This window comes from Hakea prostrata, chromosome 3, assembly GCF_041222555.1.
Source record: "Hakea prostrata isolate BN-2017 chromosome 3, UWA_Hpros_2, whole genome shotgun sequence".
Classification (NCBI taxonomy): domain Eukaryota; kingdom Viridiplantae; phylum Streptophyta; class Magnoliopsida; order Proteales; family Proteaceae; genus Hakea; species Hakea prostrata.
Window position 1 is genome coordinate 3,052,358 of NC_142602.1, and position 27,962 is coordinate 3,080,319.

Genomic DNA, 27,962 nt, shown 5'->3' on the forward strand with positions numbered 1-27,962 from the left:
ATATTTTGGTTTTTATGAGTTCTTATCAGTTTTAAACCGACCTAACCCTGCCCTTATTTGGTGGCTTTTGTAAAAGATATTAGTTCTAATTTCCAATGCGCTCCTTTATCGGCGGGAAATTTGTCTGTTTGTAGTCTGATGGAGGATCGCATTGTGTTACAAAGACCCAGCGAAGAGAGAGTGAGGGAGAGACACAGCAGAGTGAGAGCGAGGTCGATTTCCTCAGCAGATACAGATGCAATTGAAAACCAGAAAAATGATAAAACAATATTCCATGGATATTTTTACTTATATCTAGGGTTTAATTTAGCTTAGAAAAGATCGGTGGCGCCGGAACTTCGATTTTCTCATTGAAACAACTTCACCGGTGACTGAAATTGGTGAGTAGCCATTAACACTGAATTTATTCATATACGTTACGTTATTTTCTTACGTTATTCCCAACCAATGATTCTATCAATGGTCCTATACTTGTTCTCTTTGAAATTCGAATAGGAGAGATGTTTAGGGTAAGCTTCGCAAGACTATGTTCTGGTATTTCATTAGATTTAACGCAGTGCGGTTCGTTGGTTCCACAGGGATCCTCATTGAATGGTGTCCATTCAACAATTCTAATAGGTTGGAGAGACGGGTGAGAAAAGGATAGGGGAAAAAAGAAAAGCGAAATCTATGTCTGGGAGATCTTGCTATATGTGATGAAATGATAGAATTGAGAATAAGAGGCCTACGTACGGCTCTGAATGTGGCTGTAAAAGATTTCCAAGAATCTTGTAATAAGTTTTAGTTGTGATGTTTATTTAGAATTCGTGATATTGTTATTTTACTCCAATTAAAAAAACTGTGTTGGTTACTTGCTTGAATGCTTCTTTAAAAGTTAAAGCCCCACGCCCCACCCGTTTTTTTCCTTCTTCTTTCTGTTTTCCTCTCACAGTTGCCTCTGTTTTTTTAATATCTGAACATGTATCTAGCAAGGTCCATTTATTATTATTATTTTTTATTTTCTTTTAATTTTGATAATAATCTCCAAGCAATAAAGCGAACCTAAAAGCTTTAGTATTAGATGAATTCCCTTTTTACTTCCTTTTCTGCCTCAGGAATCCCATACAATTCAATACGGAATCCGGAGTTTAATATTTTGGGCCAGTTCCCCTTACATACACAGGAATACCACTTTGTTGAGTCCTGCAACTGACAACATATTTGGAATACCTTCTTTCTCTGTCTCTTGATCACTGTGTGTTGCATTTGTCCATCAAAGTGATTGCTCTCTAGATACCTAGATGGGTTTAAACCTGCAACTGACAGTTCAATCAAACTATCTTATTATCTTGTCACTTGATCTCTTTGTGGATTACTGTCTAGGGGTTATTGTTAATTTATCCTCATCTTTCATAATAATCCAGCAGAAGCAAAGGCCAGACTTCATCTCAGGAGTTTTAGTTGTCTCAGTCTTAAAAGTCTGGTGTCAGTCTGTTTATCATCCCTATTTGTCAATTTACTTCATTGGTACGATTGCAAGAATTGTCACCCCTCCTGTTTTTTGTCACCGCCCAGGGTTTGGGGGGAAGGGGCAAGGACCAAGCTCGAATTAAAGAATCTCTGTCTCGTGTCATTCTTTTGCCTGTGAAGTCTAACCCGAGCCAGTTTTAAACCCTTCGTTATCTGCTGAGGAAGTTACCCCATTATTGTTATCTTTTTATTTGTTTTGATGATGGATCTGGGACTGATAAGAATCTATGAAGATCTATGGGAGGGTTGAATTCTTCAATTCTAAGTAATTGCATCCACTCATCCTCCCTTACCCACCCGCCCGCTATCCGCCTTTTTAATTTGTGTTCTTTATGAAATAATTTTTAGCTCACTTTTCTGATTCTTTAGATTGATTCAGATTTCAGGCTGCAATTGGAATAGTCTTTCTACTTCAGAGACGAATCAGAAAAATGAAGTTGACTCCAAGAGAGGTTGAGAAATTAACTCTCCACAATGCTGGATATCTTGCACAAAAACGTCTGGCCTGTGGCAAGCAGCTCAATTATACTGAAGCAGTTGCACTGATAGCAACTCAGGTACTTGTTTCCAGCATGTTTTTAAGTTTGCAGTACATTGGTTTTTTCTTGTTACTGACTTCTGTTACTCTGTAATCGTATACATGGTCAAGATTATCCCTCAAATAGTAAGTGAATCTTTACAATCTTATTGTTGTGGTCAGAATCTATTTCATGTTTTGTCTTATGAAGATTGTCTGTACATCTGAGCCGCTGCTTCATTCTTTATATCAGTAAAATAGCTTCTTATTGGAAATTTTGTCTCATCTAATGATTTTATAGAAAGCCGTGCATGATCAGCCATTTCATTCAGGACCTCTGTCAACCTTAGCCCGTCTGGTTTATTATACAATGAAGCAAGACCAGCAGAACTGTTGGATCAGTGATTTCATTCTGCTTTCAAGTTTCAACATTGTCATTTGTCAAGCTTTCCTTGTCTTAACAATTTAAATTGCATGGATGTTAGAAGCTTACCTTGTACAATGACTTTTTATATTCGATTTCTTTGAAGAAGGTGGGATGGCTGATGCCCACCTTGTCAATCTGAGTACCATCAAGGTTTTGGATTCAGTTTTGCCCACAGCCAGAAACTGAGTTATGTCGAGAATTCGGCAAGTTTTACTTTTTCCTGTCAAGATCCGATGCTAGGTTTTGGTGGCCATATGACCAAGATAGGTCCTGAAACTTGACATGGTATCCTATTTTAGGTCCTCTAAACACAACAAAATTATTAGTTTTTACAAAATCAAACCCAAAATGGTCCTTCGACTTTGAAACCATGTTGGTAGTTTATGGCATGGGTAAGCTCTGCCCTAGGTTATTTTGTACAATGTTTAGAATACATGTAATTAAGTTTTTCCATACCTCTGATCTTGTCTCACCATTTGAGCAAAAGCTGGATATCTTGCAAGATCTTTTACTATGCTATTCACTGCATCTGGCTGGAGGGTAGTCTCAGAAGATAGACCTCCAAATTTCGATATTTTCTGCAGATTTGGGTCAATATCCTCTTTGATTCAGAAGCATGCTTTCTGTAGTTCCCTCTTGGTGTGCAACACTCCAAGGAATGGATTCATTTTTGTTTCCTGGGGCCTTCCCTTCTTATCTTAGTGAAAGTGGGCCTTCTATATGCTGTATTGTCCTGTTCTTTATCCCTCTTCATTCGAGGGAGCCCATTCCCCCCCCCCCCCCCATCTTTTTGGTGATGATTTTTTTTTTATTTAACTGTCAAAAGAGAGAGTTGTTGCCTCTTTCATGATTCTTAACCCACAGCAGACTTCCCGCTGCGCCCCCCTTTCCCTCCCTCTCCCCCCCCCACAAAAAAAAAAAAAAAAAAAAGGGAAGGAAAGCTAGTTTTACAATTTTATGTAGCTAGACCATCTTTATTGCTGTTACTTTGGGGCTCTTACTCACCTCTTGTGTGAATAATCTTCTTTATTCAATCAGATAGAATTGCTAGTTTACAAACCCAAAAAGTTATGGAGAGTTTATCTGTGGTTCCTAGCTTGGAAAAAGCTATAACTTGATTTTCCTGTTATTTATAGGTTTTGGAGTTTGTCCGTGATGGTGATAAGTCTGTTGCAAATCTGATGGACATTGGAAAGCAACTTTTGGGAAGGTGAGATGAGAAACTTAGACTCTGTAGAGAAAATGAAGAAGACATAAAGATGAAAGGATCCTTCATTAGTAATGATGTACCATGTATGCCAAAATAAAACATTTACTTATGGTTTTCCAGGTATTGGTAATATTGAATGGATTATTGTTTGAAATTGGGCAGATTCACCTGCATGATGACTGATGAGCTATACTCATTGTTGAGAATAGTATTATCATGTTGGGTATCACCACAGCGATAGTTTGGGAAATCTTGCTGCTGTTAAGGGTATTTTCTGATGTCTTATTGACAGTGGCGTTTGTTAAGATATATATTGCAAGGAAATTGCTGTGTGGGTACCTGATATTCGTGATAGTATTGGATGTCATTCATGATGGAATGTCTCTATGGTGATCTAAATTGAGCCTGAGTCTGAGTTGTATAGTGTTACACTGTTACCGTATTGGTTTCTTGTAGTTGGATTGTAATTAGATATGAACGTTTAGTAGGTTTCTTACTAGGAGTCTGCTTGCTGATTTATATAATTATAAATAGAGGAAGACCATGTTAGGAGTTGCATAATCCTATGATGGAAAATTTGGGTTATATTCTTCATTATTGGTTTCTCTTTGAGTTTCCTTCTGTTCTCTTCTACAACCTTTGTGATGACTGACCCTTAGTTCCTCTCTTACTACATGGTATTAGACCCACTATAATCAGTCTTCATCTTCCATCTTGCGCTCTGGTTTGGTAGTCCATTCAAGGACTACTATTCATACACAAACAAGATTGTAAAATTCACGTATTAAAGATAAAGCCATTTTTTTTGTTTCTAAAATAATGTGTCTTGTTTTAAACTTATGTTTATATGAGCTTAAGTTTTGAATAACTCTTTGGTTATAGAGGTTAAAAACATTGTCTTCTTTTCTTTCCAGGAGGCAAGTTCTTCCAGCAGTTCCACGCCTTTTAGACACTGTCCAGGTAATAGGCAATGCTGAAATTAATATCCAGAACTTATTTGTCCATTAAAAAGTTGAAACCATTTGAAACAATTATAAGTGCTGTTAAAACTGATTCAAAATTTAGTCTTGCATGGCTTGGTAACTTGTACAAGAAAAGCTTAACTGCTGTGCATATGAAAATCTCTTCGTTTTTTCTCCTTTAGTTATAAATGTTTCTTAAAGATGTGCTGTGTTTCTGATAGAAAATCTCTGCCATTTCCTGTTGTCTATCAATCACCTCTCATAAACTTTATGTTGGTAGAATGTCATTTGGGGGGGGGGGGGAGTTGAATTCTCTGCCGGCTTGTTTGGTTTGTATGTTTCAAACTGTTCTCTATTTATAACACCATTCTACTTCGAATTTATTTGAACAGTTGGAACCATGAACATGATTTTATTGAAGTACTGTTTGCAGCTTAGTACTTTCTGACAGTAACACCAAGCTTGTACGTATCTGCTATCTCTAAACTATCGTGAAACTCAGCATCTCTTTCTTCATTAGGTTGAGGGGACTTTTCTGGATGGCACAAAGTTAGTCACCATTCATGATCCTATTGCTAATGATGATGGAAATTTGGAGCTGGCTTTACATGGTTCTTTCCTTCCAGGTAAAAGTGGCCATTAGATGGATAATATGCCAGGTGCTTTGATTTTGGGTTGGTCTTTGCTCCACATTGATATAGTAATTCATTTACCAAACACAAGAATTTCAACAAACTAGAAGTCTATGTACAACTGTTGGCTTCAATTGTTATTTTGCTGCCCAAATCTTGTAATATTGGAGTTAAATATGTTTCATAGACATTGTAATTCTCTCAATAAGAATGTGCATTTCAGAACTATGGCAGTTTGTTGTTTATACTCGTGCATCGACTCTTAGCTTGGTTATTGTTTCATGCTCCAAAATTTTTGGTGCTTCAGTTAAAAATATTTTTTCCTGGATGATATAAATGTGAGTATTCTATAGCATTAGCTCGTTGGTTGCTGTAGTCTAGAGTTACCAAGGTATGTCGGTATCTCATGTAGCCATATGGTAGATACAGCATCAACCACTGTCTGAGCTCTTAATTGTATGCTAGCCAAAATGTTGCCTTGAAAAATGTAGAGTGTACAGACTTCAAAAATTCATCTTAGATGAATCATCACTAATTTTTAAAATAACACACGTTTTATAGTGTGGTCTTTCTCCCTTGACCATTTGTGTTTGTGCTTGTGTTTGTTTTTGATGCATGCCCTTGGAGATGCTTATCGGAGATACATTGGGCAGCCTTTACTTTGACAGCATTGGGTTTCTTCCTTCTTTTGGAAGGTTTATAGTTGTATATCTTTTATGAAGTGCTAAATGAGTAGCTGAGTCAATCATAAGGGGGTGGGGTGGCTTTCTACTTGGGAATTGCCTCTAGTCTTTGAAGTAAAGCTTATTGAGCTTTGTCCCTATATATATACCTTGTTTTCATTCCAAAGTAGTCAGTGGATTACCTCCAGTTCGTCGTCCTTCATAAAAACAATATCAGATGTTGTTGCTCTTCCTGTGGTGTTTTTCTAGTTGCACCATAAGTCAAATGGTCTCTGGTTTGACAATTTTTTGAGTATAACCTTTTTGGTGTAATTCATTTGAAGGAAAAAAAAAACACATTGCGACCAGATTTACAAGGAGCAATGCTCTATGAGAAGGGAACAGAAGAAACACAAAGGGCTTTTAACTGAAGTAATCCGTCCAGGACCAGAAATCAAGTGGACTCTAATATCCCAAGATTGCACCAAATATCTGACGACTCCCAAATCAGTGAGAAATTGTCGAGTGTGTTAGATAGAACTTGAGTTTGTCTTAATGAGTGCTGGATCCTGTTTGTTACTAAATATGCTCTGAACAATTAGAAGCTATCTTAAGCTTGGCCTTCATCACTAAATGATGCCTTTTGTTATGAACTTAGTTTTTTGAGAAAATTTTACAAGATTATTTGTCTTAGTCATTAATAATGATTTCTTTAGTCCGTTGAACTGAAGTTGAGGTGGAGTTGAAAGTTTTCTTATGATACTGAATAACTAATGAAAATGAGTTGTATGATGCAGTTCCTTCACTGGATAAGTTTTCATCTTCAGAAAATGGTAAAATTCCTGGTGAAATAGTTTTTGGATCTGGAAATATCACAATTAATACCGGAAGGCAAGCTCTGAGCCTTAGAGTTACTAATACTGCTGACAGGCCTATTCAGGTATGTTTAGTTTAGTCAGAGTCCCTTCTTCTTCTTCCCTTTCTTCTGTAAAGAGAATTGTTGGCTTCTATTCCATATTATCTTTTTCTGCGTCTTTTGCAGCAACTTTGCACCTTCTTTCTAGTTGAGAGATGTTTGCTTTCTTCAAATCCTTTCATATTATCTTTTTCTGCATTATTTGAAACAACTTTGCACATACTTGTACTTGGAAGATGCTTGTGTTCTTCTGATCCATTTCTTTTTGTCTTCTCGTTAACTCTTCTTGAAACATCTGCATGTTCAGGATTAAACATGTGTCTTCTTAGACTAGATGTGAATTCTATACCCTGTACCAAAATTGCATTCTAGAAATTTCAATTTGTTCTTTAGGATGAGGTGATATTGGATGTACCTTTTACTTATTCTGCTGGAATTAGCTTTCTCCTGTTCTTCTTAAATGGTGATGTATTTTAAGTGAGATTCCAATTTTTTTTTATTATTATTTTTTTTAATAAAACAGAGCCCATTTCCCACATGTTCAAAAGTCTAAACTGAAATATTTTATTGACATGTGTGAAACGAGAATGTGCGTAAAATCTGGAGAGATGGGAGATATGTTTTGAAGTTTGCAGTGAAACTTTAGCGGATGGTTAATAAAAGCATAAACATACATTTAGGAAATATTAGCAACCTACGAAAACTATCCAAATGGATTATTAGTTTTAAATATAAGTTACAGTGTATCCTGCAGGCTTTACGTCTGTCAACCATTTTACTGCTCTATAGAAAAATACAAGGCAGGCTCTGGGGAGGACCACAATACATGCAGCCTATTTCCTGCTTCAAGATGGGCTCTGTCTAGAATATCTGGAGACTTGAACCCATGACCACTTGGTCACAGTATATTGTGTAAATATACATAGTTACAGAGTTATATTCTTTTACCATATAAATATGTCAAATTTTCTATTTTTTTTTTCCAAATAATTGTATGTTAAATTGTTAATACCGTTTACATAAAAAAGTTGATTCTCAACACCAATATGTTGGATCTTGATATTTGTAGTAGTTAGTTCAATCATTCTTTTAGTGCCCAGATTTTTTTCCCTGATCATTTTATTTTAGGGAATAGAATGGGTTTGCTGCCACGTGTGCCATACGGTATCAGGCTCTCACTCTCTCTCTCTCTTTCTTTTCCCTTTGAAATGACCCCCTATCCTTTTTGTGTGATGCCTCATCTCTTGGCCCTATTGGTACCAATGGCTAGCACATGGCACTCGGGTGACATACCTGTCCCTTTCCCTATGTTTATTAATCTTTTTCAAAACCTAAAAGTCAAAGAAAAAAAAGTCTGGTGGAATTGTCTCTTCGATATTCTTCAAGTGCTTGTGAGCTAATTGTTGATGCTATTTCATTGTATTGAACTAGACTGCCTTGAGAGATTCAATTTTCTTTACATTTATTTATTCAAATAAAAAATATTTTCCTGCACCCAAAAATAAATATAAAAACCAATATTTTGCTTTTCCCATTTCTGACTGAAATTTTATATCCATTTAGATTCCACACACAACATATATCCATCCTTCACAATTTCTTCACTTTTCAGTCAAATACTCTGAACGTTGCTTTGAACATTTCTGGATGCAGCATTTATATTCTATGTTGGAAAACCTTATTGATTAGGATTTTTTCTTTTCTTAGTCTAAGTTATGCCTGTATATTTAAGAGTTACATGAAAAAGAAAAACTTCCTCTTTATTTCTTAATAGATTCAGTTGTAAACACTTAAGTTATCTACAAAATTTTCTATTAAAAAATTGGTCTACAAATTTTTATGTTCACCTTCCTGCATTCAGGTTGGAAGCCATTATCACTTCATTGAGGTGAACCCTTTTTTGCTTTTCGATAGAAAGAAAGCATATGGTATGCGGCTGAACATACCCGCAGGGACAGCTACTCGATTTGAGGTGGGTATCATGCTGATAGATTGGTGTGAAGATTGTACATTTGAGTTTTCTTCTATGTTTCTAGATATTATAGGGGTTGCTGCTAATTTGCTGTGTTCCCCCTGAAGTCCAGAAATTTCGTCCATTATAATTTGCCCAAATTACATGCTGTGTGTGTGTGTGTGCATTGAAACTTATGTGTTTATAGATATGATTTGACCCCCACAACTTAAGGTCAGGTGGGGCCCAGAAAGCCTATACCCTATTGAAACACATGATGGTCAAACCTCTTTTAATCTTATTAATTATAAAATAATCAGAGTGCAAAATAATATAGAAGCAAAACCATGATATCCAACTAAGTAAGGGATTTAAAATAACTCCAAAGAAAACTGATGGCGTTTGTAGGATTATAGGATCAAGTTACACCATTTACAAAGAAATTCAGTCTGTCATCAGCACAAAACCTTAGATCTATCATAATGAACTAGGTTTTTTTCAAATAACTGTTCTTCAGGCAAGGATTTTTTGAAATCTGGAATAAGCACATACATTTAGAAACTTCAATATCAAAGCACAAAACATAACTAGAACCATATGTAAACAAAATAACCAAGGCTGCAGTTCCTCACTCCCAGTCCTATATAACAATGCCTTTGTCTTTCTCTTTGGTCATCTATAAGCGATATGATGGAATGAACTATGTAGCCCAATGAATAACATGACACAACTACGCTAAATCCAAAGGTTCACTATCTGTTTACTGCTATAAGGTAAGCTTTCTCATTCAAAAGAAAGTACATGTTAATGATCGCAATTTTCACATCAAAACCTTCCATTTCAAACATCTTTGCTTCATTTCATTTTCAGTTTAATAAGAGTCTTATTTCTTTTATTTATCGTCTCAGGCGTTAGCAAAACCCTTGGGAGAATATACTTTCTGCCTATACATTAACTGGTCTCAGTCTCAATCTGAGGTTTTACCAAAATTGGTTCCTGCCTCATTTTCATGACTCTAAGCCTGGTAATGCCGTCATTGGCTCAGTCTTTCTACTTTTTTAGTCTCTGCCCCATGCCTTTCCTTTGGGTACTTCAGTTAGCAAGTTTTGATGGAATTTTGTTCTATAACTACAACTCCATTCCTTGTCTCCTTTCTAGGAGTGGTTCTTGGGTTTATGATCCCCCTGGCATTAAGGCCGAAGTTATAACTTTCTTCTCTAGCCTCCTCTCTCTTCCTTCTCACCCCTCTCTTCCCCTTGCTCTTCTCAATAAATTTGTAGACCCCTCCTGAAATTCTCTTCACTCCATCCCCTCTTATGAAGAAATCCTCTCCGCCATCCGTTCCCATAAGGCCAATCGAGCCCCTAGCCCTAATGGCTTTGGTATGGGCTTCTTCTTGGCTGCGTGGGATTTCATTGAGGATGACCTTGTTTGTGCTATTTGTAGCTTTTTCTTTAATTCTTCTCATCTCTCCTCCATTAACTAAACTTTCCTCTACCTCATCCACAAAAAACCCGGGGCCTCCTCTCTTTCCGATTTTCGTCCTATCTCCCTTTGTAACCTCATCTACAAATTCATCTCTAAGGTCCTTGCGAACCGGATTAAACTGGTCATTCCCTTGCTTGTGAGTGCAAACCAATCTGCTTTCATCTCTGGCCTAAGTATTTTGGATGATATCCTCCTTTGTGCGGAGATTGTTTGAGGGTTTGATAGAGCCACCCACTCTCTGGAGGCCTTTCTGAAGGTGGATCTCCACAAAGCTTTCGATTCTATCCGCTGGAATTTCATCAGTGAGGTTCTCTCTGCCATGGGCTTCCCTCCCTCCTTTGTTCATTAGATCAAAATCTGCATTTCCTCCCCTCACTTTTCCATCATCACCAATGGTTCCCCTACTGGTTACTTCCCTTTATCCGTTAAGGTTGTCCTCTCTCCCCTTATCTCTTCTCCTTGGCGCTGGAAGTCCTTTCTCGTCTCCTTCAAGGCAAAATTGATCAACTCCTTATCTCCCCCATCCCCAAATGTAAATCCCTCAGGCTCACCAACCTTGCTCAACGGATGATCTCATGATTTTCTCCAAAGCCGATCACTTTTCTATTTCCTATCCTTGTAGTTTTCTCCAATTTTAAGTCCCTTTCTGGTCTTTAGGTTAACTTGGATGAATCTTCCCTCTTCCTTTATTGTACCTCTCTCCTACAACTCACTAGGTTTAAGCCTGGTTCCTTTCCTTTGACCTATCTCTGTCTCCCCCTTATTCTTGGTAGACTTACTCGCCACCATTGCTCCCCGATGCTTGATCACATTCGAAAAAAGCTCCAACTTTGGAAGGGAAAGCCTCTTTCCTTTGCTGGTAGAGTGGTGCTCATCCGTTTTGTCTTCCAATCTTCCTATCTTTATTGGTGTGGTATCTTCTTCATCCCCAAATCTACTATTCGTGCCATGGAATCCCTCATCTGCACCTTCCTCTGGAAAGGTCAAGAATCCTCTCGTTTCCTCCACCCCATCATTTGGGTTGCTGTCTGTCGTCCTAAGTCTGAGAGAGGTTTGGGAATTTGTCGCATCCTTGATGTCAATATGGCCTGCCTCTTGAAACTCATCTAAAAGATTGCCTCCAAGCGTAATTCCATTTGGGTTTCTTGGGTTTACTTCCACATCCTCAAATTGGATTCTATCTGGATTGCTCCTATCTCCTCCAACCCTTCCTGGGTTTGGAGGAAGCTCTTACTCCATTCTCGAGCTCTTTCTGCTATCTTTGTCCAAATCTCCTTTGGTTCCTCCACATCTTTCTAGCTTGATCCGTGGCATCTGATGGGTATCCTGTTCACTCTCCTTGGTCCCCGCTCTGTCTACGAAACTCGCATCCCCAAAACTGCCCCCCCTCTTTTATCACCAATGGTTCTTGGTCTCCCCTCCCCCACCTAAGTCTCACACAAGTCTAGAACTCCCTCCCTCCCCTTGTGGCCTCAACTTGTGACAGTACTATTTGGCTCCCCTCTACCTCCAAATCCTTCATCACCTCTTCAGCCTAGAAGTTGCTTTGGACCCTCTTCCCCCGTCCCTTGGGCCCCTTTGTTCTGGTTCAAAGGCCACATCCCCCGCCATTCCCTCACCCTTTGGAGAGCCCTCAACCTTGCTCTCCCCACCCAATCGTTCCTTATTAGCCGCCATATCCTGGTTAACCCAACTGTATCCTTTGTTGGAATGGTTTAGAGGACTCTGATAACCTCTTCGTTTTATGTCCTTTCTCCTGTCCTCTTTGGGAGAAAGCCCTTGCTTCCATTTGGCCTAGGTTGAGACGTCCTATGGTTTTGCTTAAGATTGGGCCTGGGTTTTTGAGAAACTTTTCTGGTTCTTCTTTGTGCGACCAAGTTGGTAAGCTAGTCTTTGGAGCCACCATCCATCACTTGTGGTGGGAGCGCAATCTTAGGAGATGGACTTCCAAATCTCGTCCTCTTGATGAGATTTGAAATGCCATCTGTTTTGATGTCTCTTCCAGATTTCTTGCTATTCCCCATCCCCCAGTTGATGACTCCCCTAGGAATAGGCTTATTGTTAGCTCTTGGAGTCTCACCTCTTCCCTCCGGTCTTCCTCCTAATAGGCTGTTGTCCCCCCCCCCCCCTTTCTCCTTTTCCCTTCTCTTTGTATTTCCCTTGTTTGTTTAATTTAATTATATATTCATCCAAAGAAAAAACATGCTGGAATCCTTCTCTAATTAGGACTCCCAACTAGGATTCTTTCACAACTTAATAAAGACAAACTCAAGTAACAAAATAAAGATATACTTGGTTCCCTAACAAATTCTGATTTGGGTAGATCAAATTGGGTTGGATTAGGGGTACCAAAAATGACCAAAATGCGCCTAAGCTGGTCAAAATTCCTTGGGCTGCTGGCAAGGCTGCAGGGTACTGGTGACCTCCCTGGGCTTTCTTTGGGTGGTCCTGGACCTGGTTCACATCAATGGCACTTGATATCATGTGGGACTTGCTAAAGAATTAAGACAAAAAGTCTACCATTTTGCCACTAAGGGGACTTGATATCCTGTCCATAGGTTATGGAAGTGGATTAGTAACATTGGACCACTGAATTCTTTGATGTCTTAAAGTCCAAAACATACATAAGATGATTTCACTTATGTAATCCACTTCAACCATCAACAAATAAAATAAGAAAATCATCATAAAATGTGGGAAGTCACAATTTGGGCCTTTACGTTATCTTGTTTTGTTAATCTGTAAAAATGCTCACGTGCAACCTCGAACACCTGCATGGGCTTTTGCCTGTTCCATTATCTGTCTATTTCTTTGTATGTAACTCTAGGTTAATGATGATGGTTATACTTTGCCAGCCAGGGGATATGAAAAGCGTTGTACTTGTAAGCATTGGAGGTAGACGAGTGATCAGAGGTGGGAATGCCATTGCTGATGGTCCAGTTGAAATTTCCCGGATTGAAGAAGTGATGAATGCTGTTACTGTTCGAGGCTTTGGAAATAGAGAAGAAGGAAATGCTGGGTTTGAACTGAACTTTCGTCATGGTTTCTTGCCATGTTTACAAATAGTTATATTATTTAAGCATGAATAATCTGGAACAGAAGAAATAAAATAGGAGAGACCTGATCTGACGGTTCTAATTCTGTAGGGAAGGTGTCACTGGAGAAGATAGTTTTTTCACAGTGGTTGTTCCGCGTGAGACCTATGCTAACATGTACGGACCTACTTCGGGTGACAAAATCAGGCTTGGGGACACTGACTTGTTTGCAGAATTAGAAAGGGACTTTGTTATTTATGGTGATGAATGTGTATTTGGAGGTGGAAAAGTCCTAAGGGATGGGATGGGGCAGGCTTCTGGATATCCACTAGAAGATTGCCTAGACACTGTCATTACAAATGCTGTAATAATTGACCATACAGGAATATATAAAGCGGATATAGGTATCAAAGGGGGATTAATCAGTGGTATTGGAAAGGCAGGTAATCCAGATGTCATGCATGGTGTTTTTGCTGGAATGGTAGTTGGGGTGAGTTGTCTGACATTGAAATTGTCTAGTTTGATTTAAGTTTCCATCATATTTAAGTTTAACAGTTTTTCTTTTTCATTTATTATTTCAGGTGAACACTGAAGTTATTTCTGGAGAAGGTATGATTGTAACTGCAGGGGCAATAGATTGTCACGTCCACTTTATATGCCCTCAACTGGCATATGCAGCGATATCCAGTGGTGAGATTCCTATATATGATGTAAAGTACCCTGAAGTAGCAGTAACTGGTGGAATTTCATTTTTCTGAATCACCTTGCAAGAAATGTGTCTTGTTGAGCAGTGCCTAGGCACCTTTTGTTGACTATTTAGCTTTTTAATCCACACTCTTCAATCTTCATGTTAGACTATTATAAAATTGATTGCTAATATTGAATCTGTAGTCCTGATCTTCCTACCTTCCTGAAGTGAATATAATTCTTTTAGTGTTAAGCATTTCTTGTAATTAGCATACCATGTTCCAATGGATTTCAGGATTTGAGCCATATTGATTGCTAATATTCCATGTGCTAAGGGTGAAGAAATATTGAGCCATATTGTGACCAATGTGGTCATGGGTTTGAGTCTCAAAACAGCTTCTCTGGAAAAGCATGGTTTAAGTAGCATACATCATGACCCTGCCCAGACCCTATAGTGGCGACTGGTGGGAGCCTTGTGCACTGCATATGCCCTATTTATCTAGCTTTTCAAAATCCCACTTGAAGCAGTATATGAAGACATGTGTACTGTTTTGTCCCTAAAAAAGAAGGGCTTATGCTTGGGGGTTTAAGGCTGATACCACTCATTTGAGAACCATGACACAATTACCCCAAGTGCATGTCACAGTATTTGTGTCAGTGGTCTATGACTATTTGAATGATTTGTTATTGATTAATAAATTCTTTCTCACCTTATTCTTTTTTCTTATTCATGTGTTCCATGATGTTGCCTTAGCTACAACAGTGTCTAGTACCTCTACTGGTGCTTCCCCTTTACATTGGCTCTATCGACTCGGGCACCTTTCTCTATCCAGGCTATATCATATGATCCCTACTTGCAAGTCTATTTCCTGTCTTGAGTGGGAAGGTTGTGAGCTTGGCAAGCATCAATTTGTATAGTTTTTTATCATGTAATGAGTATGGCAATCTTTATTTGATTTCATCAGATATTTAGTGGCCATGCACAATTTAGACCTTGTATCCAGTATGTCCTTGAATAGAGTTTGATTGGCTGGCAAGGATCCATGTAGCCAACCTCATTTATTTGGGATAAAGCTTCTTCTTGTTGTATGTTCAAGAGTTGGTCCCGGTTTTCATTATTTTATTTTCCTTAGTGATGATCACTCTTGCATGGCATGATTGTACCTGGTAAAATATTGTTTTGAATCTGAGCCTGTCTCAAAACAATTTTATATGAAAGTTGAAGTTAAATTTGGTTCTACTTTATATAAAGTTGAAGATAGGTTTGGTTTTATTTGGCGTACTGAGAATTCTCTTGATATTTCCCAACTTAGATTTCATCTTCTTTTTTTTCCCCGGAGTGTAATGACAGTGGTCTTATACACCTCAACAAGATGTAATGGTAGAGTGGAAAATACTCCATTTGTTAGACTTTCCTAGGTTGTCAATGTTCTGTGTAAGTGCCCCAAATAATTATTGTGACGATGCTGTGTTGACTGCTCATTGTTTTATTAACCAGATGTCGTCTTTTGTCCTCCATAAACACATTCCCCCTTTTTTTTCTTCTTCTTTTAATGGTTTTCCTACCACTCCTTTGTTTAGTTTAATCCTGTAGTTTTGGCTGTCAATGTTTTGTCCATAATGTTCATTCGGCGTCGGTAAGCTTTCGCCTTGGGCTTAACTCCTCTCTCTCCTAGTCCCACCTATTCCTTTAATTATTCCTCTACAGTTTCCAGACCCCAAACCTCCAGAGGTGTCCTTACAGCCTTCTGAGTAGACAAAAAGTATCAGATTAGACTTGTGAGGTTAAATATTACCCTTGCTTCATGCATGTCCCGTGTCTAGTTGCTGTTGATCTATCTGTGCATAGGTTATATGAACTGTCAGGCTGATTTGAACTTGGAGGCTTTTATCTCTCTTTTAAGTCTCTTCACTTATCAATTGTTAGTGTAAAGCCCTCAAACTCACCCACCTTGCTTTCGCTGATGATCTCATGATCTTCTCTAAAGCTGACCACATCTCGATCTCCAATATTCTCTCCACCCTCTCCTCCTTTGAATCCCTATCTGGCCTGAAGGTCAATCTTGAGAAATCCACTATCTTTCTTTCAGGCATCTCTGACTCTTCCTGTTCCTCCCTCTTACAACTTTCTGGTTTCTACGTTGGCCTCCCCCCTTATCCCTGGTCGGCTCACTCGTCACCATTCTCCTCTATGCTTGACCACATTCGGAAAAAACTACAACTTTGAAAGGCAAACTCCTCTCCTTTGCTAGTCGTGTGGTTCTCATTCACTCTGTCCTCCAATCTTTGTATCTCTATTGGTGTAGTATCTTCCCTCTCCCCAAATCTACCATCCATACCATGGAATCCCTCTTCTCTATTTTTCTCTGGAAGGGCCAAGAAACCTCTCGTTTTCTCCGCCCTATCAATTGGGCTACCACCTGCCAACCTAAAAATGAAGGAGGTCTTGGTATTTATAGGATTTATGATGTGAATTTGGCTTGTCTCCTCAAACTTATTTGGAAAATTGCCTCAAAGCATGACTCCATTTGGGTCTCTTGGGTCTACTCATATTTCCTCAAAACGGACTCCATCTGGATTGTCCTGACCCTTTCCACCTCGTTTTGGATTTGGAAAAAGCTTTTAACTTTGCGGCCTCGCGCTCTAACTGCTATCTCTATCCAAATCTCCTCTGGATCCTCCACTTCTTTCTGGCTTGATCCCTGACATCCGATGGGTATTTTGTTCTCTCTTCTTGGTCCCCGAGCTGTTTATGACTCCCACATTCCCAAAGCTATCCCTCTCTCCTCTTTCATCTCTAATGGCTCTTGGTCCCCTTGTCCCCTTCCCAGTCTCACACAGGTTTGGAACTCCCTCCCCCCCCCCTCCTTTCATCCGCTGCTTCAGACACCACTATCTGGTCCCCATCCCATACTAATACCTTCACCACTACCTCTGCTTGGAACCTCCTTAGATCCACCTCCTCCTGTCCCTTGGGCCCCTCTAGTTTGGTTCAAAGGCCACATCCCCCGCCACTCTCTCACCCTACCCTTTGGAGATCCCTCAACCTAACCCTCCCTACACAAGCTTTCCTCATCAGTCGCCACATCCCTGCCAATCCAAGCTATATCCTCTGTTGGAACGGTGTTGAAGACCTTGACCACCTCTTTTTCTCCTGCCCCTTCTCCAAACCTATCTGGAGTTTAGCCCTTGCTTCTATTTGGCCTAGATCGAGACGTGCTTATGGTTTTGCTTGAGATTGGAACTAGATCTTGATAACTTTCTTTGGCTCCTTGATATGCGACCAAGTGGGGAAGCTTGTCTTTGCTGCTACTGTTCATCACTTTTAATAGGAACGCAACATGAGAAGATGAACTTCCAAATATGGATCCCGAATCTTGATTTGGAATGCCATCTATTTGATGTTTTTGTAGGCTTTCTTCTATTGCCCATTCCCTATTTCTAACTCTCCAAAGAATAGGTTGATTGTTATTTCCTAGAGTCTTAGATCCTCGCTCCAATCGCCCTCTTGATTGCTTGCTATCCCCCCCCCCCTTTTTCCCTCTTTGTATTTCTCTTTGGTTCCCTGGTTCTTTAATATAATTATTTATTCAAAAAAAAAAAAAAGGTATGCCAAAAAATAATTTGAACCTGGATTCTTGGATATATAGGGGGAACCTAGTGCTGAAGGCTTTCACACAAGCAATGTCTCGGGGGAGGGGGGAATTAATCCTCTGGAACCTTACACCAACAATTTTTGCTGAGAGGTTGTTTCTATCATCTTTTGATATATCTTAGATAGAAAAACAGAAGGATGGTAAGAAATAAAGGGAAAATATAGGTTTAGTATCAGGAGGAAGAGAAAACAATGAATGATTTGTTGAAGGATTGTATGAGTAAGGAGCAAAGAAAGACATTTTGTAAGTGCGGGTTTCGGGTTTAATACTTTTATTTTCAGATATAATGATAGAGAAAGAAGTAGGACATGGCGAAGGGAAGGCTTAGAACTGAACTACACATTAGTAAGTAAAGTAAGGAAAGGTTGACTTTTCCCGCTCAACCTGGTTGCCCAGTAACAACATATATAGCTATAAAAAAAGCTAGAAATAGAACTCAACTTAGTTGTCTCTAGGAATTCCCAAGCGTTAGATTGAGCACTTCTCTCACTGATTTAGTGAGGAAGTGTGTAGCGACGGGCCACCGCCGCCATCGCCTAAATGTCATTCTGTCTACTTCCTTTTTTTAAGGAAGCAAAGCTCTTTTTGAAACAAAGATAATTTCTCGCATCGTCCGACTCATATTTGAAGTCGTCTCGTGCGATCTCATGCGTGGCCCTCATTAAGTCGGGCTTGGGCTGCCTACGGTTATGAAACTTGTCGTTCAAGATAAAGGGGAACGATCCGCTTTGCGAACCACCACCATTGACAAGTCTCCTTAACGAAACAGAAAAGGTCGCCGAGGGGCCAAGCGCGAGCTTCGTCCAGAGCTTGACCAGGGAATACACATCTCATCCTTTTAGTGTCTGGACCTGCTCTCGAGTTTTGGTCATTTTGAACTTGGCTTCTCGTATTAAAAGGAAGAAAATAAATTTTCTTTGAAACACATGAGACAAAATCCATGCTATTTAAGCTGATGTTTTCTTAAAATGTTCTCTTTTTTCTCTTCCTAATCAAGAACTACTTAAAAAAGATTATGGAAGAAAAGAAAAAGACATGAAAGAATAGGAAACATTTAAGAAACTGCAACCAAACAGCCCCTGGTTGATCATTTATCTCTCTCTGATTGAAGTTTGCCAAATATTTGGAATCTGTTGATTTCATCATTTTTCTAGTGTGGATTGTTTGCTTGTATCTAAAGATGCTACGCAAGTGCACGTGTCGCAAACCCGCAATCAAGTAATATATAGTAAGTAGAGTGTCGATCCCACGGAGAATTTTATCTTCAAATATCAATGTAAAAGGAAGACTAATTTAAATAAGAATGATAAGTGACTTTGTGATTAACAAACTAAATAGACAAGACAGGTGAAGTAAACTAGAGATACTAAATGGGAAATATGAAATAGAGAGAACTATAAGAGATGGAATGAGTGTTGGGAATCAATTTCCCCTCCCCTGAATTTATACTATAAAAAGCTATAGCAACACTGCAGCACAATATATATCAAAGAACCTGGAACAAAATTACATACGGGTATCTTCCAATCCACATATTCTTTAACATTCTAATATATAATCCTCATATTCCTATGGAGAAGTAAACTGAGAATGCAAGTTATGCCAAATTCCAATCATGGTTATGTGAGGCAGGTGAATATTCCTACTCTACCCACTAAATGGCTAAACCCAAATAAGGATTAAGCTAACTCACGCCATTCAACAATTATCTAGACTTAATTAACTTTCCAGTTAACTAAAATCACAGCATTCATTCATGGATGATCAGTCAATAAATGAAATTAATCATAAACTAACATGCTGAATTCATAGATAATAGATTGTACTGCAACAAAGCTAAATAATAATGGATAATTACAGCATCAAAACATAGGTTCAGGTATTTTTATCATCCCAACACATTAAGAACTTTGCTCATATTAGAATTCAATGACAAAGAAAAATATACAATCATCAACATAGTTCAGCTAGAATATGAAAATTTAACAATTATAAAACTGAATAGAAAACTAGGAGATGCTTCCACACTACTCCAGCTTCCATCTCCAGCAGGTCTGCTTTCTTCCATGAGCTCAGCCTTTCAGCCCTCCTCTTTCTCTTCTGCGATCTGCCTCCTTTTCATCCGCAACCCTCTTTCTCTTTCCCCCAAAAATTCCTCCAATCATAGGGTAGAACCTGGGCTGTAGGATTAGAACATTCCCCTTCTGATATCCAGGGCTGAGATCATTCACGTATTGACAAGAAGAAAAATCCCATTTAGTTACCCCTTTTTAGTCATTTCTATGTGAATTCAATCTGGGAATATTTTGCTCCGTGATGCTGCAGCATCTTTGCAGCAAAGTGAGAAGATATGTTCTTCTCTTATGGGTCTTCACCTACAATGCCAAAAGAAAGAGGGTTAATTAAATTCATCCATTAATTAAAGAGAAATTCATGCAAGAATGACATAAAAGACTTTTACAAGATTTAAAATGTTAAGACTCACTGAAACAACATCTAATGACAACTAACACTAAAACAAAGATAAAATACTCTTAAATCAAGTTATCTCAAGTATAAAATTACCAAACTTAACTCTATTTCATAGAGTTATCATGGATCACCTTGAGGAAAAACAGAGCATGTAAAGTGTCTTAAACATAATGCTGAAATTGTTCTTTCTGCTATGGTACCACTGTGTCCACTTTTTCTAATGATTATTTTGTAAAAATCTATGTGGTCTTATCTGAAATCCAAAGATTCTTAAGTTTAATAATTGAGTTACTACAATCTGTGAAGGTATCACAACAGTGATAGGAGGTGGCACAGGACCTGCTGATGGGACACGTGCCACTACGTGTACACCTGCACCAATACAGATGAAATTAATGCTACAGTCAACTGATGATCTGCCTCTCAACTTTGGTTTCACTGGGAAAGTGTGTAACATTCTGGCTTCTTTAACTCTAATTTCTTACCTATCAATAAATATATGCTATTGTTGTCGTTTCTGCTTCAATTCCGTTAATTAATAACATTGACCTTTCTTGGGGTGTTGTGGCTCACAAGGGGTGATTACTTGGTTGCCCCGCTTTATTACTATTGTACTGCAATACCCTTGAGGCCATGATACTAGTCATTGGGTTATTGTAGACAACCAAAATTGTAATGATGTGAAGGAGATGTGTATGTTGTTTTGCATGCATAATTTGAGAGGTAATATTTAGAGGGAAAAAAAGGCAATAAGGTGCAGGGATGATGTAGAAAAATGTGCTAAATCACCTTCCTTTGTATGATCATTCTCATCTTACTGGTCCTACAGGCAACATTCATTGTTCATTGAATTTCGCTTCCTGTTCTTCTGTTCTGAATTAAACTCTGCTTGTTTAGGGTAATAGTTCCAAGCCAACCGGGTTACATGAAATAATCAAGGCTGGAGCGATGGGTCTGAAGCTGCATGAGGATTGGGGAACTACCCCTGCAGCAATAGACAACTGTTTGGCTGTTGCAGAAGGATATGACATCCAAGTATTGCTGATCTTTTGGCTTTAGTCCCTACTTATTACTTAAGTATTCAGTTTGATCTTTCCTGTTAATTCTCTATTAATTGATGATAGGTAAATATTCATACTGACACCTTGAATGAATCTGGATGTGTGGAGCACACAATTATGGCATTTAAGGGACGAACAATCCATACTTATCACAGGTACAGATGTGCTTGTTTTCTTCAAAGATAATTTTACCTAATACAGTACAAAGATGTGAGTAAGTTCCATCCGACCTAACTTCTTCCCTTCCATGGAATTTTCTGTCTGGAAGGTACATTAAAACATTTATTGCTTTTACCCTAAAGGGAATAACTGGATATAGTTGCAGTGTCATTACAGGATAAAGTATTTTTGTCATTCTTGTTGTGTCTTAAGGAAGTCTGAGGTCAGGGCATCAGCATAGTCTGTCAAAAAAAATTGCTAGAGGTAAGGCTGCATGGGAAAATGGCCTTCCTGAACTCTGCTTGTACAGAAGCCTTCAGCATGGGATTTGCCCTTTTTTTGCTGTGTTAAGGAACAATGACCAATTCACTGAGACTCAGTCAGGGACTTGACTTTCACCAAAACCGATACATGGCTACTACAGCTGTCTGAAGTTTGTATTAGCATAAGTTGAAAGTGATCTGCACCATTCAGTCCCTTAGCTCATGTGAGCTGGCGCAAGTCAGGACCAGAACCAGAACCATAAATTAATGGCTGGCCTTTCTCCATACATGGGTACTCCTTAGATCTGCATCAATATTTGTGGCCCTGTTTGCACTCTGATATGGCTTGCCCTCTATCTTCAATTCTATTTAATTTTTAAGTGTCAGAGTTGAATTTCTTGTTGGGCAGTGAAGGTGCAGGTGGTGGTCATGCTCCAGATATCATCAAAGTTTGTGGTCAACGAAATGTCTTGCCCTCTTCAACAAACCCAACGCGACCCTACACTTCTAATACTGTAGATGAGCACCTTGATATGTTGGTAGGGGAAAAAAAGAAAAAAGAGAGCCATCAATTGCTGATCCAATATGTCTGCTTCTCATACTGACCCAAAATCATGCAGATGGTCTGTCATCACCTGGACAAGAACATTCCAGAAGATGTGGCATTTGCTGAATCACGGATAAGAGCAGAAACAATTGCTGCAGAAGATATTTTGCATGATATGGGAGCTATCAGCATTATATCTTCCGACTCACAGGCTATGGGTCGCATTGGAGAGGTTTGTTGGTTAGCTGCATAATTAGAGGACGTCTTTGTGTTGATTGTTATCCTGTTGTTCATGAACTTCTCCATTAGAGGACGTCTATGTGCCAATGACATATTTATGGGTGATTGTTTATTTTTTCTGCATGTGTTTGAGTGCCCTAATAAGGCAAAATTTCTTGCCATGAACCACAGTTGTAGCCTAAGGTCAAGGTATCAAAATAGTATTTCAGCAAAAATTGCTGACATAAGGCTGCATAAGAAAAGTGCCCCCCACCCCGCTCCCCCTCAAAAAAAACCCTGACTTTGCTTCTTTGGAAGCCTTTTGCAACCGGTTAGCCTTTTTTGATCTTGCGCATGAACCCCCTGAGACCCCACCTTGGACTCTTCGGCCACCTCTATCCTCATGGTTTGCCAGTGTTGCCTATAAACAAAGCAACCCGTCCTTCGTCCCCTTCCTCTCTTGCTTGTTCCCTCCTAGGAAATACCACAGCACCATGAAAGTACCCATCTTCCTCTTGCTCTGGCTCTCAATGCAATCATTGTTGCACCCCACCTCTCTAATGATTCCATGTTCCGCTTGTATTCCGGTCCCCTCAATTCCCCAGCCAAACAAGCGTACTGTAGATCTTGCCTAAAGTTCTTGAATCCAATTCCCCATGCATTCTTTATCCATCACTCTCTCCTCATCTTCCTAATGGTCCCTTTTGGAGCATTTGGGAGCCCTCCAAGCTTCTCATCTCTTTTTCCACTGCCTCCTCTCAATTCATTCTCCTTAATATTTCTGACCCTCTTGGGCATGAATAGTCACCTGATCAGCTCCCTCTCTGGAATGAGATCTCCTCCCTTTCCTCTATCGTGGGATCTTCTTCTTGGGGTATGGGTGGAGATTTCAATGTCGTCCACTCCAGTCATGAAAAGCTTGGAAGCTCCCCCTTTGATCCTCAAGCTGTCCAAACTTTCAACTCTTGACTTGACGACTCTGGACTTATCGACCTCAGATGGTTGGGTGCCAATCTTAAGGGCACGATTGACATGCTGTCTTCAACAGTTGCTTGCAAACTCAACAAATTTCTTGTTAATGAGACATCGCTCTCCTCCACCTTTTCCTAGGCCTCATCCAATCTCCCTGGCATTTCTGATCAAAGCCCCATCTCTCTCATTGCCCTCCCATATATCTTCTTTGATCCTAAGCATGCACATACTTTGACAGGTACTCCAATCACGAAGACTTTCTCATTCTCAAAGCTGCATGGAGGGATCTCTGTCCAATCTTACTCTCCCCTTTCTTGTCTTTTCCATATTCATGAGTATCAGAATTTCCCTCGAGCAGTAGAACTACACCCCCTTTGGCAACAGTTGTTCCACATTCTGATGTAGCAGTGGATTAGTAGGGCCAACCTAGGGCCAATGCTGCAGGACGTTATTGAAACCAGAACCAAATAAAGGTAATTTCAGTTAATAGGTGATAGGCTCTGTTTAGATTGATGCTTAGATTAGAGGGGGTGGCTTTAGGGTAGTGGTTTGCAGTCCTATAGGAAGGATGGATATGACTTTCAACCAATTCTAATGATTCCAAATTTTAGGGGGTAGGGAGACTACTATAAATTCAAAAGCTCTGGAGAGGGATTTAGGTGCTGTAACTGGCTACTAGTGAACATTGCTACTTGCCTCCTCAAAAGGAGAAGGAACTCTGATGACTCAAAACCCGCAATGTAAAACCCAATTTTAGGGTTAGGGTTTCTTGAATTGACCTAAAATTGAGGGTTGCCCAGAATCCTCCAGCAAGTAAAGTCTAAATGTATTGATGTTAGTCCATCGCTAACAAATTCATGGGAAGGCCCTAGAGACAAGTTAGGATTGATATAGATTGTTGACAAGTCACCCAAGGGATGGTTTGAGATGATGCCCAAAATTAATATGGGATGAAACAAAAATAATATGGATGGTTAATATTGTTAAATAGAGATGGGGATCTAAATGTGGAAGTTATGGGTAGGGTATGGGTTTAACAAAACTAGATGGGATGGAAGGGGATTAAGTATTTAAGTTTGAAGCTTAAGAAGAAATATGGGATGATCTTGGATGTCTAATATTATTCCTAGGATTGGTAGAAAAGAAGGATAATTATTCTGGATCAATATGGGTTCGATCTTGGAAAGGGAAAAATGATCTTTTCTATCTCTTCCGTGCTCTTTCTCTTCTTTTTCTTTCTTTTCTTTTCTTTTCTTTTTCTTCTTTCTTTCTTTTCTTTATCTGTTTTCTGTTTTCTGGTTCTGCTGCAAGGAAGAAAAGAGGGGAGGGGAGGGTGCAATGAAGAGAAGAGAGGGAAAGAGTGGGCAGCAGGGTAGGTGAGGGATGGGGGGAGTGACCAGGAAGGATTGCAGGGGGCTGGGGGAGAGAATCAAGGGCTGTTGGGGGTTGGGAGAGGGGTGTGATGGGTGTTGAAGGTGAGGGAAGGGGATGGGGGTCTGTTGTACTTAATTGATGGAGACCACAAGAAGAGTACTAGATAGAAGATAGCTGCTGATCTTTGAAGAAGAAGCTTGCTGTAAATCCACCATGGCCCCCTCAAACAGGAACCACGGTCTTCAGCTCAATATTCTTAATCAAATAATCATACTTAGAGAATTACAAAGAAAAAGTTGGCTATTTATAGCCTCCTAAAAGACTCTTAATCTAAGCGGGTTTCCTTTATAGATTAGGATCCCCTTACAATTTATCTCAATCATCCAAATAAATAATTAGATATCTAATGGAATCTCCTTGAAATAGATTTCCCCTAAGACTCAAATACTAAAGGTACTCTTCTTGTAAATAAAGACTGATAGGAGTCTATCTTCAAAGAAGATTTCTGGGGAATCAAGAACTCATCTTTGATTTAAAATAGACTCTTAACTGACCAAGACTCATCGGAAAATTAAAATCAGCAATTATTTAGGACTGGTTTTGACCGGAATACCATCTTTAGGGTTCGGCCTGCCCTAGATGGAGCCACTTTAGGGTTTCGGCCAAGGGTGGTTCAACCCTGTTCAAATCACCCCCACATAACAAGCTAACAATCACTTGCAGCTTATGGGTTTTGGGATGGTTTTAATGAAATTTTGGAGGGCTGGAAGGCCAAGAAACTTCGATTGAAGTTAGGGCTGTCAAAAGTTAAGGTTACCTACAATGTTTCAGCTCCTGTTAATGGGGAAATTAGGGTTTCTGAATGGGCAGACCCCTTGGGGAAGGTGATTAGGTTTAATGGAGGTTTCCTTCTAAACTGAAATAAAAATTAAAGAGAGAAGAAGTAGGAGAAAGGTCCCTGATCCTTTCTGTTTTTTTTGGGGGGTGGGGGAGGGGGTTGGTGTTGGTGTTGGGGATATCCAGCCTAAGTTATCTACTTTTTCTTTGACAAATTGTACCAGACAATATGTTGTTCTTTGTTTGGCTGAACTGAGCTCTTGATGGGAGTCTGATGAGGCCAAAATGAGAGTGAACTTTCGGATCCCTGGAAGCTTATCTTCAAGAGTTTTTTTTAAACTTTAATATTAATTCTTTGAATTAGGATAAATTCTTTGTTTGCTCATATTATTGTGGAAATTTTTCATGGTAGAGTGTGTTCTTTTCTGGATTACTTTTGGGGATTGAGTTGGGAGAATACTCTTCTTACCAGGTGATAAGCCGGACATGGCAAACTGCTCACAAGATGAAGGTGCAAAGTGGATCATTAGGACCAACTGCATCAACCAATGACAATTTTCGTATTAAACGATATATAGCCAAGTACACCATAAATCCTGCAATAGCTAATGGGATTTCTAACCATGTTGGTTCAGTTGAGGTATGCTTAATATCGTTCTTGTTATTTGTTATTTCTGTTTGTGATTTGAACATGGAAAGTTGGTCATGTCTAATAAATGCACTCGATTCATTTCGTCAAGCTTGGTTGCTACTTGGAATGAACTGTCGCGTTTTGGTTTGCAATGTCAATTTTCACCATGGTGTGAAATAAATGACAAAGATGGGTTTTCATTTGTGCCCCTATTAATAGATGCTTGACCAATATGAATCTCTTTTCAAGTTCTCTCTTCTTACGCATAAAAAAGCCATGGAAATTCAAGGTGAACTGATTTCATGCCAGTAGCAATTTAATTCAGTTCTGGCAGTTTGAATTGAATTTTTGCAATTTTGTACATCATGGTTCTTTGACATCAGTGACAGTTTAGAATATGATTTTTTTCAGTATCTTCATTAACAGGTAGGGAAATTAGCTGATCTTGTTCTGTGGAAGCCTTCTTTTTTTGGATCCAAACCAGAAATGGTGATTAAAGGTGGTACAATTGCATGGGCTAATATGGGGGATCCAAATGCAAGCATTCCTACTCCAGAGCCAGTAAGCTTATTCTATTTACATAGTTCTATAGATGAGCAGGTTGCTTTGGTTATAATGATGAGGCAAATTTTTACTGAGTTGAACTACAAAAATAAAGATGAAAAATCAATATTCGAGGGTTATCAATTATAACTTATGTTCTTATTGATGCCCTATTAGTTAGAAATCTTAGTACACTTGCATCTCATTTTTGTCAGTCCTATTAGTGGCCAAAATATTGTGTGGGGCTAGAATTTCAGTGGTCCAGCCTGGGGGATCCTCCACAGTGGGAACCAGATTTCAGGATCATTGTGGTCCATTCTTTCTGCTTCTCCTGGTTGGGTTCATCTAGTAGATTAGTACTCTTATCTAGATTATTTGGATCCATAAGATGTAACAACAGCTCAACATTGATGTCAATAACTTATCTGTACGCTGCAATAGAGTTTGTGCAGTGTCATTTCCAGCATTTTGTTTTCATTCGCATGAGCTTTCGTCAAAGCCTCGTGAACACTGAGAGCAAAAGTGATTGCAGGTGATGATGAGACCCATGTTCGGTGCATTCGGCAAGGCTGGAAGTTCAAACTCAATCGCTTTTGTGAGCAAGGCATGTCCATCTCTTTCTTCATATTCTTAATATATTGAATCTAATGTTTTAACATTCGCAATAATTGTGCCTTTTTCATCTACATTGATAGGCTGCCCGAGATGCTGGAATACAAACGACCTACGAACTTAATAAGAGAGTCGAAGCAGTAAGCAATGTACGGACACTCACCAAACTTGACATGAAGTTAAATGATGCTCTGCCAGATATTCAGGTGGATCCGGAGACATACACAGTGACAGCGGATGGTGAGGTTCTCAAATGCAATGCAGCCACAACAGTTCCCTTGTCTCGTAATTACTTACTATTTTAAGCTGGACCGAGGGTAAGTAATTGAATCTTAGTTATGCCAAATCATAAAATAGAACTAAGGTTTAAATAAAATCAAGCAAGTTTAGGCATAACAGTCCTTGCAACCAAACATACCCTAATGTTTTCCTTTATTTTTATTTATTTATTTCTCTTTTTTGGGTCGTTGAGCACTTACGATCCATAGTCCTTAATGGGCCTTGCTTTCATAAGACATTTTTATTTCATAAAACTCAGTTGAGCTGTAAAAATGGATGCTTACCCAAAAAAAAAAAGTAGAAATGGATGGATTAGGCAATTTCATAACCAGATTCAATGA

General features: G+C 39.1%; 1 protein-coding gene across 1 annotated transcript; it reads left to right on the forward strand.

Annotated features, from left to right (window-relative positions):
• On the forward strand, positions 1-27,925 carry URE (urease). The gene is made up of 19 exons (XM_089148054.1): positions 1-380; positions 1,889-2,066; positions 3,590-3,663; positions 4,578-4,623; positions 5,146-5,251; positions 6,717-6,859; positions 8,697-8,807; positions 13,130-13,293; positions 13,421-13,799; positions 13,891-13,999; positions 20,431-20,570; positions 21,022-21,159; positions 21,249-21,340; positions 22,017-22,146; positions 22,228-22,386; positions 26,029-26,196; positions 26,614-26,748; positions 27,263-27,334; positions 27,426-27,925. The coding sequence occupies exons 2-19, from the start codon at positions 1,941-1,943 to the stop codon at positions 27,645-27,647; spliced, it is 2,514 nt and encodes an 837-aa protein (XP_089004180.1). The 5' UTR covers positions 1-380; positions 1,889-1,940; the 3' UTR covers positions 27,648-27,925.
• Positions 27,926-27,962: the final 37 nt, after the last annotated feature.

What these genes read in the sequence shown, in the direction of transcription:
- URE (XM_089148054.1), top strand. Translation starts at nt 1,941, where the DNA reads ATGAAGTTGACTCCAAGAGAGGTTGAGAAATTAACTCTCCACAATGCT. An exon ending in ACCATGTTGGTTCAGTTGAG is followed by an intron (nt 26,197 to 26,613) that starts GTATGCTTAATA and finishes CTTCATTAACAG; the next exon opens with GTAGGGAAATTAGCTGATCT. An exon ending in CAATCGCTTTTGTGAGCAAG is followed by an intron (nt 27,335 to 27,425) that starts GCATGTCCATCT and finishes CTACATTGATAG; the next exon opens with GCTGCCCGAGATGCTGGAAT.